Genomic DNA, 15,235 nt, shown 5'->3' with positions numbered 1-15,235 from the left:
TTTTCCCATCTGGAGTTTCTCAGGAATAGAAACCATTTTTAATGGTGTTCCTCCATTACTAACATTGGAAAATGCTACGAATGTCTTTCCTAGCAGGAGCAGAGTGCATTCTCAGCTACTGCTCCATTCGAACTTGTCGTAGTCGTGGCCTTATAGCTGGGGACAGTGGGGACCTTGGATCTCTTATTCTGGTGATTTGTAGGAGGATCTGAGCAGACAGTCTCCACCAATTTATCACTGTTCAATCAATAGGTAAAAATGCTTCTTGAATACACCTTTAAAACCCCAGTCTAATAATAATATTATTATTATTGTTTGTTCATATCAATTATTTTTGTTAGGCTCAACTTGATCCTACTCAGCAGACTGAAGTGTAGCATCAGTCTGTGCTGATAGCAGAATATTAGTTAGTGTAGCACTAGTATTACTGTGTATTTCAGTTCCTTGGTTTAGTCACATGCCTTTTTGTATGGCTGCTGCACGTGTGGCTTATTTGTTTGTATCTTCGATTACATGTTGTTCTTGGGCTTTCCGGCTCTTGCATTCCGCTTTTAATTATATATTCATCATCAATGAGGTTTTCAATGTAAGGCCGTTTTGTACTAGCAGGAAACTTCAAAATCATAGATTAGATTGTTGTGATTTTGTAAAATGTCCTTGCTGGCAGTGGTACAGTAAATGGCTTTTCTTTTTAATATATATGCTATAGGCATAACCACCATGAACTTCAAAGAAGCCTTCAATTATGTATATGAAACATGCCATTGTGGAAGCTTTACAAGAGCCTGTTTAATGTGTATAAATTGTAGTTCTTTATAGTATTGAATGGACTCGTGTAACCCCTTAATGAGCTTTTTTCGGTTTTGCGTTTTCGTTTTTCGCTCCCCTTCTTTCCAGAGCCTTAACTTTTTTTTTTCAGTCAATATGGCCATGTGATTGCTTATTTTTTGCAAAACGAGTTGTACTTTTGAACAATATCATTGGTTTAGCGTGTTGGGTACTCGAAAACGGGAAGAAAAATTCCAAGTGACGTGAAATTGCAAACAAAAGTGCAATCCCACCCTTGTTTTTTGTTTTGGCTTTTTTCACTAAATGCTAAAACTGACCTGCCATTATGATTCTCCAGGTCATTACGAGTTCATAGACGCCAAACATGTCTAGGTACTTTTTTATCTAAATGGTAAAAAAAAATTCCAAACTTTGCTTTTAAAAAAAAAAAAAAAATTATGCAATTTTTTGATACCCGCAGCGTCTCCATTTTTCGTTATATCGGGTCGAGTGAGGGCGTATTTTTTGTGCCCCAAGCTGAAGTTTTTAATGATTGCACTTTTGTGCAGATACGTTCTTTTGATGGCCCATTATTGCATTTTAATGTAATGTCGCGGCAACCAAAAAAAGTAATTCTGGCGTTTCGATATTTTTTTTTTTTTTTTTTTTTTCTGGCTACGCCATTTAGCGATCAGGTTAATCCTTTTTTTTTTTTTTTTAATTGATCGGGCAATTCTGAACACGGCGATACCAAGTATGTGTTTTGATTTCTTTTTTTTTTTTTTTTTTCATTGTTTTATTTGGGGCGAAAGGGGGGTGATTTGAACTTTTATGTTTTTTTTTTTAAATTTTTTTAATATTTTTAAAAACATTTTTCTTTAACTTTTGGCATGCTTCAATAGTCTCCATGGGAGGCTAGAAGCTGCCATCTCTCGATTGGCTCTGCTACATAGTGGCGATGCTCAGATTGCCTCTATGTAGCAGAATTACTGCATTGCTATGAGTTGCGACCACAGGATGGCACTCATAGCAATCAGGCATCAACAACCATAGATGTCTCAAGGAGACCTCTGGTTATTGTGCCGACGAATCGATGACACCTGATCACGTGACGGGGGTTAGCGTTGCGCGTATTTTCGGCCCTATGGCCGGAAGCGCGCGTTAAATGTCTGTTAGTTTGACAGTGGCATTTAACTAGCTAATAGGCGTGGGTGGATCGCGATTCCACCCGTGCCTATTGCGGGCACATGTCAGGTGTTCAAAACGACTGACTGTCCCGCCTTTGATGCGGGCTCACCGCTGAAGCCCACATCAAAGCGGGGGACATTGCCATCGGACGTACTACGTCCGATAGCAGTAATGGGGTATACAGTATATTGTGTGTTTGTTGTGATTTGATGTAGTACTTTAGAGTATGCCTGTAGACATTAATTTGTGTTGTTTTTATTCTTTTTTTTCACCAAAATTGTGTTGCCTGTAAAGGTTTCCATCTCTGCTATACTGTGTTATTAAAGGAACACTAAGCAAAGAAAATGCTCAAATAATAGAAAAAAATAGCAATTTTTTATTCTTGAAGTGGTTATTTAGGGATATAAAAAATGGACACAAAACACAAAGCAGTTAAATACCTTTCAATACTATACTATTCCAGCACCCCCACTCTGGTGGTCCTGACTGTTCACTGTCCTGCAGTAAATACCTAATGAACATGCGCGTGTGACCACTGCTAGCAGTCACTTGCCTCAGTTGTCATATGCCCACCATACTACTATGGGTCGATTTACATTAGTCGTTGCTGATTAGCAGGGCTGCGGAGTCTGAGTCGGTATAAAATGGACCGACTCCTAAAATATATAATACATTGGGTTCAGTAGTTCAGTGCAGGATATGCTGTAAATGTTTTCATAATAATTTGGGAAAGTTATGAAATGTTCTATAAATGTTCTGTTCTGCTCTAAGGATCTGGGCTTTTAGTTGAGATGAATCTGTGCTGCACTTATGCACATCCTCAATAGTGAGGCACGGCTGTGAGGTCGGGAGTCAGGGAAATTGAGGAGTCGTAGGTTTGGTTACCGACTCCACAGCCCTGCTGATCAGCAGATGTTTAATTGCCTGTTTGTTCATCTGGACTGCACATCTGATATTCACTGAACGATCTGTAATAGATCATTCAGTGAACATAGATTGCCATTGTTCTCAGCAGCACATGTCATGTTTACACAAGAAGATGTGCTGCCGAGAACATTTTTTTTAAGCCTGCTTAAAGATTCCTTTCACCCTACGAATTAGTGTTTTTCTCATTCATTTGGTTCTTGGCAGCCTGTTTAAACTACAAGGTTATCGTGATATGAGTATTCATAAGAACTCTTGTTCACCATAACCTTACAGTGTAAATGTGCCTTTACATTGTTAAGGCCAGTAATTGACTGCAGCAGTCGCGGGACAGACCAGCAGGAGCAACTGTGTCACAGCACTGGAGTTGCTTGGTATTTACAGGAGGCTTAATGGTTATTTTCATATACAGTATATATTTCATCTTTTGCTTTGTGATCATTTAAAGAAAAAAAAAAAATCACAATGCGTTTTTTTTTTGTTTTTTTTTGTTTTACACGTTGTGTCTCAATATAAACTGAGAAACATATGAAGAAATCCTGTTTTCAGCTCAGCCGTTTCTCTCAATCTACTCTAGTCTTACTGTCCGGTGTGTACCTATTTGATATTTTTACCTGTTTTCAGTTGTCACAAAGGATACCTTTTTATCCCCTTTCGGTCTAATTCTTGTAATGGTAGTGTCTGCACCTGAATTTTATGCAAAGATCTGCCATCACAACAAAATACACTCTAGAATGTTTGCCAAGATTATCTACAATTACTAATTGCATGCTTAAACTTATTGCAGTGGTGGAGTAGTGTCACCAAGTTCCCTGCCCCTAATCTTATACTTACCAGTCACCATCTTCATCTTTTCTCAACGCCGTTCCGAGCGGTCTCCAGAAGTTTGTGACATGCCGGACCGGTCCAGTGTTTGTTGGGTGATTTGCAAGTAAAGATTCAATGTAAGTCTGATAGCCAGGACGAGGCTCTCATAGATTTCCCATTTTTTTGACTAAAAGACGCCCCCCCCCTCCAAAACTCCCACCCTCCCTATTTAGGAGGAAAATAGGAGTGCGTTCTATAGACCAAATGTAGCTTACTGGGGTGGGGTCAGAGGCGGCAGGGCTGCCGCTGCAGGAAGTTGTCGGCTACAGAAGTAGGGCGATGCTGCGTTGGGTTGGGAGGAGTGTGTGTCCCAGTGGGGTGGTTCATGAGCTGTTCATCTCATGGTGGTTGGCTTCAGGAAAATGGCCATTGTAAGCGGGGCATACGCAGTTGGAGTTCTTGGCTCGTTTTCTTTCAGTGGTGACCCTGCCCCCTGTGACCTCCCCTCCCCCCATCCAGTAAGCTAAATTTGTACTAGAAGACGGACCCTCATTTTCACAGTCAAATTTTTTTTCCTATTTTCCGCCTCTAAATTTGGGGTGTGTCTTATGGTACTATGCATCTTATAGTCCGAAAAATACGGTGCATTGAGAGCTAGTGACTGTTACCTCTGACTTCTGGTCAGAAATGGAGGTCACAAGATGGCGGTGTGGGACCGGAGAAGCATTGGGAACAGCTAAGGATGTTGGCTGATGAGTACAATACATGAGGCAGGAAACGCAGATTAGTAGCACCACTCAATACGGATATTAAAAACAAAAAAACCGCTGGAGTGGTGCTTTAATGGTGTATTCCCATTTTGCCATTCATGCCTAGGATGGAAATTTTTCTTTTAAATGACTAAAGGTGGACATGATTAGGAGACATCCGAGCTGTTGCCATTACTCACGTAGAGGTGAATTGGTAGTTAAAGAAACAGCGTAGCACATATGAATTCCCCTTATTGATGGGTATTTCCGTCTGAGCCATGCAAGGAATCAAGTTGTATATCCAGACTGATCAGATTTTTTCAGCTCAATCGTTAGCCGGATGGCCGCAACGAACAGTGCCAGAATAGCACGGTGCCTTTGTCGTAGGTATTGATACCCAATCACTGGGCTTAGAGCATATGCCATCTACAGCTGCAGAGCCTCTGAGCTAAGTGATTGGCTGCAACAATCAAGTGTGCTTTAGTTGTGATATCAGTCCTGCAACCTGTCGTTAAAGCAGTGACAGAGCGGTAGAGCTGGTATTAGTCTGTGTTATTTTCTGTCATCAACCATATAGTAGTAATAGTTAGTATTCATGGCAAAAAATGGAGAATCCCTTTACAAATCACATTTGTCTAAATGTTGAAAATAATGTACAGTTCAACAATAACCCGTATTTTTTTTTCTACGCTATACCTGCAATATGACATTGTATAGGATGGCCTAAAATGTGGTTACTGGTAGGGCCCTTGTATATCAGTGATGCATACAGTATGAATGACCTGTTTAGCTTCTGGTTTCATATGCACTCCATTTTGCCTCTGATTTGCTGCTCTTTTCGATAAACCCCAAATCCTCCAGCCCATTATCATGTAATATTACTATTTGTGTGCACATAGATAAAAGTAGCCCTAATAATTGTTTACTTTTTGCTTTGATTTAGGCTTCCAGCATGGAAGAGCTCATATGGGAGCAATACACTGTGACCTTGCAAAAGGTAGGTACCTAAAAGGCTGTTTTCTGCAAAGCATTCCAAAATGTCCATTGCCTGCTCTTAATATTTGCAGATTCAACTATGGAGCGACTCAGCTAGTAAACCAGATATAAAGTATGCATGGGTCAGTTTCTGAAAATGATAAAAAAAAAAAATGTGGTGACTCGGTCAGGCAGTATGCATGTGTCCTGAGCTTTACTTCAATCCAAGTGTGGTTGGTTTGGTAAAGGGAACAGCAGGATATAACATGTGTATAACATATGAGTTTGTATATAGCTGCATGGCAAACTGGGCCAACCTTCATTAGGCATCTGTATAATTTCTTCTTTTTTTTTTTTTTTTTTTTTTTTGTGTGTGTGTGCGCGCTTCCTCCCCCCCCCCCCCCCACAAAGCATCTTCTGCCTCCCATTGGTCATAGGCTGTTTTTTGTTGTTCACTAAATTGTTTTTATTAAAAAAAATGTGCATACATGTAAATGAGTACAGACCACTTTATGTACACAACTTTTATGTAAAGATGTTTTTCCTAATCCAATAACGTAGCTCTATGGAAATAGAGAATGCTACATCAGTAAATGGTAATTCGCCTGTAATGTTTTTGTTTAATAATCTACCAACTATGCAACACCAAAAGGTTTAGCTGTGATGTAAGGTCCTTGCTGGAAGATCCTAGTCTTTGAATAACATCTTGCTTAAAGGGAATCTGTCAGCAGGTTTTTTGCTATTTTATCTGAGTGTAACATAATGTAGGCAACGAGAAGTTGAATCCAAGGATGTACCACTTAGATTACTAGGTGCAACAGTTCTGACACAATTGGAGTGTTTAGATTTAGAATGAAGCAAAGCAGAGAAAGCTTCTCCCGCCCACGTCAGGCTGTCCCAATACAGAGTCTATAGACCGGGAAGTGCTTATCATAGGAAGGGGTGTTGCCTTAGTAATCTAGTCTGGCAATGTTAATCTTAGGGCCCCTTCACACATAGCGACGCACCAGCGATCCCGACAACGATATGACCTTGTCAGGATCGCTGGTGTGTCGCTACATGATCACTGGTGAGCTGCCAAACAGGCATCTTCACCAGCGATCAGGACAGCAACACACGGGTAACAAGCGACGCACGTCGCTTAGTTACCCACTGTGTACCTTAGTTACCAGCGCGCTGGTGCCGGGCGCTGGTAACCAAGGTACACATCTGGTTTCTAAGCGGCGCGCGGCACTTAGAAACCCTATGTGTACCTTGGTTACCAGCTCCCTGCACTAGCGCGCTGGTAACTAAGGTACACATCGGGTTTCTAAGCGCTGCGCGCCGCTTAGAAACCCGATGTGTACCTTTAGTTACCAGCGCCAGCTCGCTGATCGCTGGTCTCCCGCCTGCCACACACAGCGATGCGTGCTGGCCAGCGGGAGACCAGCGATCAAAAAAAATGTCCTGGCCATTCCAGGACAATCAGCGATACCCGGCAGAGGGGCCGGTCGCTGGTAAGTGTCACACACAGCGATCTCGCTGGTGAGATCGCTGTTGCGTCACAAAACTTGTGACTCGGCATCGATCTCGCTAGCGAGATCGCTGTGTGTGACTGGTGCTTTAGTGATAAATCCTTCACAGTTAGTAAACAGCACACACTTTGACAAGTGACCCATCTTTGAATTCTGTGTTTCAGCCTCTATCTCCTGCTGCCTTCAGATTACATAGCAAAAACCTGCTAACAGATTCCCTTTAACCCTTTCCCGACATGCGCCGTACATATACTGCTCTGTGGGAGCTGCGTTCCCGCAAACAGCAGTACAGGTACAGCGTGGCTTCACGCTGAGTGCTGCTGTGATTGGGTGCGGGTGTCATCTCTATGTGAGAGCTGACACCTCGCAGCAACACCCACAGGCATTTAACCCATCTGATGACGCTGTCAGTAGTGGCAGCAATATAGAGGAGCATCAGGACGTGTGCTCAATACACATCTCCATAAATTCCCAAAGGGACCTGGTTTCAAAAATGGTTTCACGTGTGTGTGTGTGTGTGTGTGTGTGTGTGTGTGTGTGTGTGTGGGGTCCACTATTTAAGCACATCAGGGGCTCTCAACACAACATGGCGTCTGCTAATTATTTCAGCAAATTTTGCATTCAAAAAGTGAAATGGCGCTCCTTCCCTTCTAAGCTCTGCCGTGCACCCAAGCAGTGGTTTTCCCCCACATATGGGGTATCGGCATGCTCAGGAGAAATTCTCAACGAATTAAAAAAGTAAAGAAGTAAGTAAGAAGTAGAAAAAAATTAGGTCTAAAGGAATGTTTATTTTTTTCCTTCCACAGTCCATTAATTCATGTGAAGCACCTGAAGGGTTAATAAACTTCTTGAATGTGGTTTTGAGTACCTTGAGGGGTGCAATTTTTAGAATGATGTCACTTTTGGGTATTTTCTGTCATATAAGCCCCTCAAAGTCACTTCAAATGTGAGGTGGTCCATAAAAAAAATTGTTTTGCAAATTTTGTTGTAAAAAACTTCCTTTAAAAAAAAAAAAAAAATTGTTTAAAAAATTGTGCTGATGTAAAGTAGACATGAGAGAAATGTTATTTTTCCCTTCACCAATGACTGCACGCCTGAGAGTGATCCGCCCAGCCAGGACAGTAACCTACTGAAATAAAAGGGCGGTACCTCTCCCCCCTGCTTCAGTTGGGTTCCTGTTTTTGATGGGATTCCTGTACTGAAACAGGACGGTAACCTGTAATGGGTGAAAGGAAAGGTCCCAGCTTTGGAAGAACAGGTCTTGTACCTGTGGCACCGGACTTCGGGTGCTGGAAGTGCCGTTCATGGGTCCCCCGGGGGCTCAGTGTACGAGTGGGCGGCACAGTCGCCACGCCGCCCTCCCCCTGCTGCGCTCCCCAGGCCGGCACCCAGCTGGTCTCAGCGTGGTAGAGCGGCCGGGGCGTCTTCCGGGTACCGCTGACGTCACGGGCAAGATGGAGATGCCACAAGCTATGCTGGTAGGCGCGCCCGTGTGACGTCAGGAAGGTGCGTCAGAAGCAAGATGAAGGCGACCTACGAAATGTCGTCTGGTATTTTGGAACGAGGGAGGGCAACTATAGGAACCGGAAGGAAGGCTCCACAAGGCGCCGGCTACCCTCTCTTAAGGGCAAGCAGCGGAGCAGGTAGCGGCTGAGGTCAGATCATCGCATCGGATGAAGATGGACCAAAGCGATTTGTAGCAGCAGCAGCCGCTTGCGCAGCCCACTGCTCACCATCAGTGTGGAAACAAGGAAGGCAGCCGTTCAAGTGGCGGGAGCAGCAGCCTTCCCAGCCAGAGGAGCAGGGCATCCCAGGACTCCTCTGTTTCCAGACAGGATACGTTATGTGTCCCACCACAGCCTCTGAATCCGGTACCCTTGATTGACAACGGGAGGTAAGTGATCTCTGTAAATGTCATCATGTTGTTAATGGGCCCCTATTGTTTGATTAAATTATTAGGAGAAGCCTAGGAAAGTTAAAGTAAAGAACAGGAACAGGGAGTGCGCTCTATGCAACGGGCCCCCCTATCGGTGGATTGACAGAAGGACCTCTTCTCCAACTGCATCCACAGGACCATTAGTGAGGAGACCCCTGATTTTCGCAGCAAGCCTTCGATCTGTTAGGTCCGAAGTGGAGGGCTCCCTTAAAACCTTGCTGAAAAAAGGGAAGAGAAAGGCGTACAGGGGTACCCTCTAGCTCTGACTCCTCTTCAGACTCAAAGGGCCAGAACTATGTTAAATCCTCATCCTCATCGGACAGTGACACGGGAGGTAGACCGAGTTTTCCCGTAGAGGACATTAATAGACTACTTAACTCCATTAGGACACCTATGGGCCTAAAGGAGGAAAAAGCGGCCGAGTCTCTTGAAGACATCCTGTTTGGAGGATTAGAGGAGAAGAAAAAAACGAACCTTTCTAGTCAACGCTAAGGTCCAGGCCCATATTAATAGGGAGTGGAGAAAGCCAGAGAAATCTGGTGCCCTGCCCTCATCTTCAAAAAGGAGATATCCTTTTGAAGAGAAGGATGCAGAGTTGTGGGACAAAGTCCCTGGAATCGATGGAGCTGTATCCAGGTCATTCATCTAAGAGGTCAGTGCTTCCCTTAGAAGATTCAGGGGTACTCGGGGACCCATTAGGTAAAAAGGTGGATGCTTATCTGAGATACATATGAGAACGGCAGCAGGAGTGCTGAAACCAGCGCTTGCTGGAACTTGTACCGCACGTTCCCTAATGTTTTGACTACAGCAGCTGGAGGAGCAGCTTAAGTATAAAGTGTCGAGAGAGAGAATCCTATCTGACATGTCTCTAATGCACAGAACCGCGGCATTCCTGGTGGATACATCTGCTGACTCTGAGACTGGCAGCCAGGTTGGCTAGTCTATTAAACGCGGCAAGGTGGGCATTATGGCTCAAGGGCTGTCCAGGAGATCTGCAGTCAAAGAACAAGCTATGTTCCTTACTGTGTGAAGGCCAGTTTTATTCAGGAAAAAACTGGATGACATCCGGCAGAAAGCGATTGACAGGATGAAGGGCTTTCACAGGCTCTCAGGGGAGCAGAGGAGACTTTCTTTTCGGGGGGAAAAAAATTCAATAGAGGATGTCCTCCGGGAGAGAGAAGGAAGTGGGAAGACTGGGAAAAAGGAGTCCGGATTCATGTTCGGCGGTCCTTCCTCCACCTCGAAGAAGTCCTCACAATGATAGTAGAACAGCAGTAGGGGGGAGCTTTCACTCTTTGTTCGGGCCTGGGAGAACATCTCCTCCTGCACTTGGCTCCTGAAGATAGAGCTGGAAGGCCTGAAGATAGAGTTCTACCATCTTCCGCATCAGACTTTTGTAGTTACCCCAGTCAGAAGATTGACAGGAGTACAGCTTGCCCTAGAGACAGAGATTCTGGGCCTAGTGGACAAACAGATCTTACGCGAGGTTCCGGGTAAACAGAAAGGAAGGGGATTTTATTCCCCCCTCTTTTTGATAAAGAAACTGGATGGCTCATTCAAGACCATCATAAATCTCAGGTTTCAATCGCTGGGTGAAAAATCATACCTTCAAGATGGAGTCAGTGAGTACAACCATAAAACGTCTCTATTACAATTGTTTTATAGTAGTAGTTGACTTAAAGGATACGTACTATCACATCCCGATCCATCCGGAGCATCAGAATTACGCTATACATTCAAGGCGAAGACTGACATTTTCAGTTCCGAGCTCTTCCCTTTGGGCTGTCAATAGCCCCGAGAGTGTTCACCAAAGTGATAGTGGAGATGACTGCCTTCTTCCATATCCAGAACACAGTTATTGTTCCTTATCTGGATGACTTTCTTAGGCCTTGTCCTGAATACCAAGCTGCAGGCTTGTTTCTTGCCCGAAGACAAGGTAGTGAAGGTGGTAAACCTAACCTCGGCATCCATAGAACTCCCACAGATGATCCTGAAGGAAAACCATGTCCCTGTTGGGAACCTTAACGTCCTGTATCCCAGCAGGCAAATGGGCCCAATTCCAAACCAGGCAGCTGCAGTGGGAGATGCTGTCTGCAAAAAGATCGCTAAAAGGATTTTTAGAAGGGAGGGTAGATCTTCAGAGGTCAGAGACTCCCTCAGATGGTGGACAGACAGGACGAACTTGACATCAGGAGTTCCATGGGAAAGCCGGTAAGCGATATAATCACGACAGAAGCGAGCATCTCTGGGTGGGAGCACAAATGAATAAGTCAGGCAATTCAGGGGTCTTGGGCGCTTCTGGAGCTGGAGACCTCATCAAATCTAAAAGAACTGTTGGTGGTAGAAAGGGCTGTAGGAAGCTTTCTCCCTTCCCTCCTGGGTCGCCACGTCCGCATTATGTCAGACAACCGAGACATGATGGCATACATTAGTCACCAGGTGGGAGCAAGTTCCTACTTCCTAATGGTATCAACCAACCACATTCTCCAGGTAGCAGAACAACATCTCTTGTCCCTTACAGCACTACACATAAGGGGGGCAGAGAATGTCGAGGCAGACTTCCTAAGCCGCAACAGACTGAATCGGGGGAATGGGCCCTATACCCCAGAGTGTTCCAGCAGATAGCCCATCTCTGGGGTGTGCCGGAAATAGATGTTTGCCAGCAAAAACAGGAAGGTAAAAAGGTTCTGTTCTCTAATTCCAAGGGAAAACCCATTTGCAGTAGACTCCCTACAGATTCCCTGGGACTTCAAGATTGCTTACGCTTTTCCTTCAGTAGCCATGATTCCAGCGGTAGTGAGGAAAATCGGCAGGGGATCAGGCGAGAGTGATTAGAATTGCCCCCTTTTAGCCGAAAAGACCTTGGTTTTCCCTGTTAAGGACAATGTCTCTATCAGACCCATGGCTCTTACTGGCGATTCCGGACCTTCTCAGTCAGGGGCCAATATTCCACATCCAACTAAAGGGCTTCTATCTAGCAGCGTGGAATTTGAAAGGGCACTACTGAGTAGTGGGGGTTTTCCCCAGGGCGAGTTTCCACTTTGCTGAAGAGTAGGAAACCCATAACTACAAAGATCTGCTGCATTCCTGGAATTCCTGGAATTTTTAGGAAAGCCTTTAGGCCAAAAGCCTCCAATTAGTCCCATCCTAGAGTTCCTGCAGTCTGGGTTTGAACTGGGGTTGGCTACTAGTATCCTTAAGGTCCAGGTATCTGCCTTGGGTGCATTGTATAGTCGTAACCTTGCTGCTAATACATGGGTGGCAAGGTTCCTAAAATCCTGTGATAGATCTAGACCAGTCCCAATCCTGAAGGTTTTCCCATGGGATCTGAACTTGGTGTTAGAGGCTCTGACCAAGGAGCCATTTTGAACCCATACATGAGTTGTCAGAGAAATATCTTACCCTAAAAATCATATTGGTGGCTCTAACATCATCTCGTAGGTTGAGTGACGTCCGGTGCTGGTCCTTCACTTCTGGCATCCCGAGTACAGTGCGTGTCAGGAACAAATGTTCCAGTGACGTCAAGGCACGCATCATTCCATATGGACACCTTCAGGGGTTCAGGCAGCCAGGGAGAACCAGCAGCATGCGCAGCTCATGGTGTACAGACCTGCACACATTACTGAGTGTGTTTTGGTGGGCATAGATATAAGCTGTGTGTGTTTATAGCAGCCATATTGGAAATGGGCACATAAAAGGGCATTAGTAATAGAAATACATGTACAGAATGCTGAAATATCAGACTTGAACATAAACATGTGTATCCATAGGGTGGGTGCCGATAATAAAAACCTTTAAAAATAGACAAACGCCAACCTCACCCAGAAGATGTGTTCAGGCCAGCAATGTAGGAAATCCTCCTTATATTGATCAAGACTGGAAAACAGCATGTCTAGGAGAGAAGCACATAATGTGATGAGAAAACAGTCTCTCAGAATCAGTGGGATCCATTGAATCGTTCCAGAGTTATGACCTCATAAAGTGACACTGGTCAGAATTGTAAAAATTGGCCTGGTCAGGAAGGTGAAAACAGGCTTCAGGGTGGGTTAAGCTGTTACGTGTGACAGGTCTAGTTTTTTCAACAGCAAGAATACATAATACTTTGAGCAGTTATCTCTGCAGATCTTATGACTGTATAAGATTTTCAAAGTGCCCTTCAGAGAGATGGTATTCAGATTTATAAAGGTGTTGTCTTGTTTAATAATATTGGTGATCTACGGTATTTTCAGGATAGGTCATCAATTTTCAGATTGGTTGGAGTCTGACACCCAGCACCCTCATCCAGGGCTGCCACCTGGAATTTCAGGGCCCCATACTAGCAACATTTTTGGGCCCTCTTGAGACTCTGCCCAGGCTACACCCCAACTCCGCCTCCACCCCAGATACGCATCCATGCGTCGAACCTTCTACAGTTCCACCTCCTACACTTGGAAAACTCCACTTCTGCACCACGGATCGAACACCATATCCCATACATAGTCATCAGCTTTTCTTTAGGCCAAAAGTTTTTTTTTTTTAAGGCGCCACCACAACAAGGTAGACTCTTTTGGCAGCACCCTACTCTATTGTAACGTATTAAACATTTGTTAAAATATCCACTACTTACCACCACATAGTGACCGAGTAATACAATACTGATAATGAAACAAAAAAACACAATGCTAATATTACCATAAGTGTCATTATACACAGGAGCTCTGTATATGGTGTCAGTGTACTGATCACCAGTGACATTATACACAGGAGCTCTGTATGTAGTATATGGTGTATAGTATAATTTTACAGGTAGCACACTGACTCACCAGTGACGTCTCTAGTTGAAGGCCTTCTTCTTTGCTTTTCTTCTTCATCCAGCTCAGACCGCCATCACTTCTTCCAGTCAGAGCTTGTCTATGCAGAAAATTCTTAATCATTTGCTGCTCTCCACCAGCTTGGTCTCAATTAATCATCATTTACTCTCCCCCCCCACCCTCAGTTCATCATCATTTGCTGTTCCTCACCCCATAAATTAATAATTTTTGCCCCCCCACTGCACCCTCATTACACTTGCTGTACCTTACCCTCAATCCAGTATCATTCACTGTCCTCAGTCCTCCACCCTCAATACAGCATCATTTGCTTCACACACCCATTTAATTCATTTCATAAAAAAAAAAAAATTAATACTTTCCTCTCATGCAAATCCCCTGCAGCTCCACTTCCGGTGTCCAGCGCATGTATATGCTGGCGAGGTACCGTGGCCTGGCACCAGCACGTCACAAGAGTCAGAGGGAGCTCCCTTGGAGCTGGGGCGGCCGTTCTGTTTTGGCAGCCGTAGAGCTCCAGGAAAGCTCAATTTGATGAGATGTGCGCCACAACCCACCCCTGCCCTTGGGTCCCGGTGAGGAGAGCCAAAACAGGGGAGTACTGAATTATGACAGTGCGATACTCATGCTGCTTCTTTCAATTTCTTTTTGTGAGACGCCCACATGCACCAGGAATACAGCGGAATTGTGACACTGTGCACATTGCACACAGTCATGATTTGGAAGTCTGTAATCGCATAAAGTAACTGCGGAATGTTTGTTTCATCCCCCTTTAACTCGCCTGTTATATCTTTTGTTATATTACTTATTCACGTAAGTGGTCTCAGAAAGCCGCAATTCAAGTAATGTAAATTTGTGCTTTACAGGATAGCAAAAAAGGTTTTGGCATAGCAGTGTCTGGAGGAAAAGATAATCCACATTTTGACAATGGGGAACCATCCATTGCCATCTCTGATGTTCTTCCTGGTGGTCCTGCTGATGGCATCCTACAGTAAGTACTACATTGTGAAAGTGAAAAAACTTAAGTAAAATTGTGTTTACTGAAAATTTTATTTTGATATTTGGTGCGCAAAAAGTGCCCCTCAAGCCAAACCAACTTGTGGGAGGGGCTTCTGGAAGCATGGGTGAAATTTCTCCAGATTACCTCAGCAAATTAACTGCTAGAATGCCAGAGGTCTGCAATGCTGTAATTGCTGCAAAGGGAGCATTCTTTGACGAAAGCAAAGTTTGAAAGAGAAAATTATTAGCGTATATACTCGTGTATAAGCCGAGATTTTCAGCCCATTTTTTTGGGCTGAAAGTCCCCCTCTCTGCTTATACACGAGTCATATACCTGGGGGTTGGCAGGGGAGGGGGGGCGGGGGTGTCAGAGATCATACTGACCCCCCCGGCGCGGTCTCTGCAGCACCCCACGCTTCTCCCACGGTCTCCCTTCCTGCCTCCCTTCCTGCCTTCAGCGGTCACGTGGTACCGCTCATTAAACTCATGAATATGCCCATATTCATGAGTTTAATGTGCGGTACCACGTGACCGCTGAAGGAAGAGTTGCCGGAGAACGTGGGAGTCGGA

At 44.5% G+C, this 15,235-nt stretch overlaps 1 protein-coding gene across 3 annotated transcripts in view; it reads left to right on the top strand.

Moving 5' to 3' along the window:
* Positions 1–15,235, top strand: part of TJP2 (tight junction protein 2) — a 260,996-nt gene that overhangs the window by 112,657 nt on the left and 133,104 nt on the right. For all 3 annotated transcript variants that reach the window (XM_073572240.1, XM_073572241.1, XM_073572239.1), the window contains 2 exons: positions 5,380–5,433; positions 14,533–14,657. In XM_073572240.1, coding sequence (XP_073428341.1) covers positions 5,389–5,433; positions 14,533–14,657 — 170 coding nt within the window. In that variant the 5' untranslated portion in view covers positions 5,380–5,388. The remainder of the gene's footprint in view (positions 1–5,379; positions 5,434–14,532; positions 14,658–15,235) is intronic.

The sequence above is a fragment of the Dendrobates tinctorius genome, unplaced genomic scaffold (assembly GCF_039654945.1).
Source record: "Dendrobates tinctorius isolate UK_male_01 unplaced genomic scaffold, ASM3965494v1 ptg000031l, whole genome shotgun sequence".
Taxonomy (NCBI): domain Eukaryota; kingdom Metazoa; phylum Chordata; class Amphibia; order Anura; family Dendrobatidae; genus Dendrobates; species Dendrobates tinctorius.
Note: the sequence above shows the minus strand (reverse complement) of the source record. Positions and strands in the feature narration are given on the sequence as shown.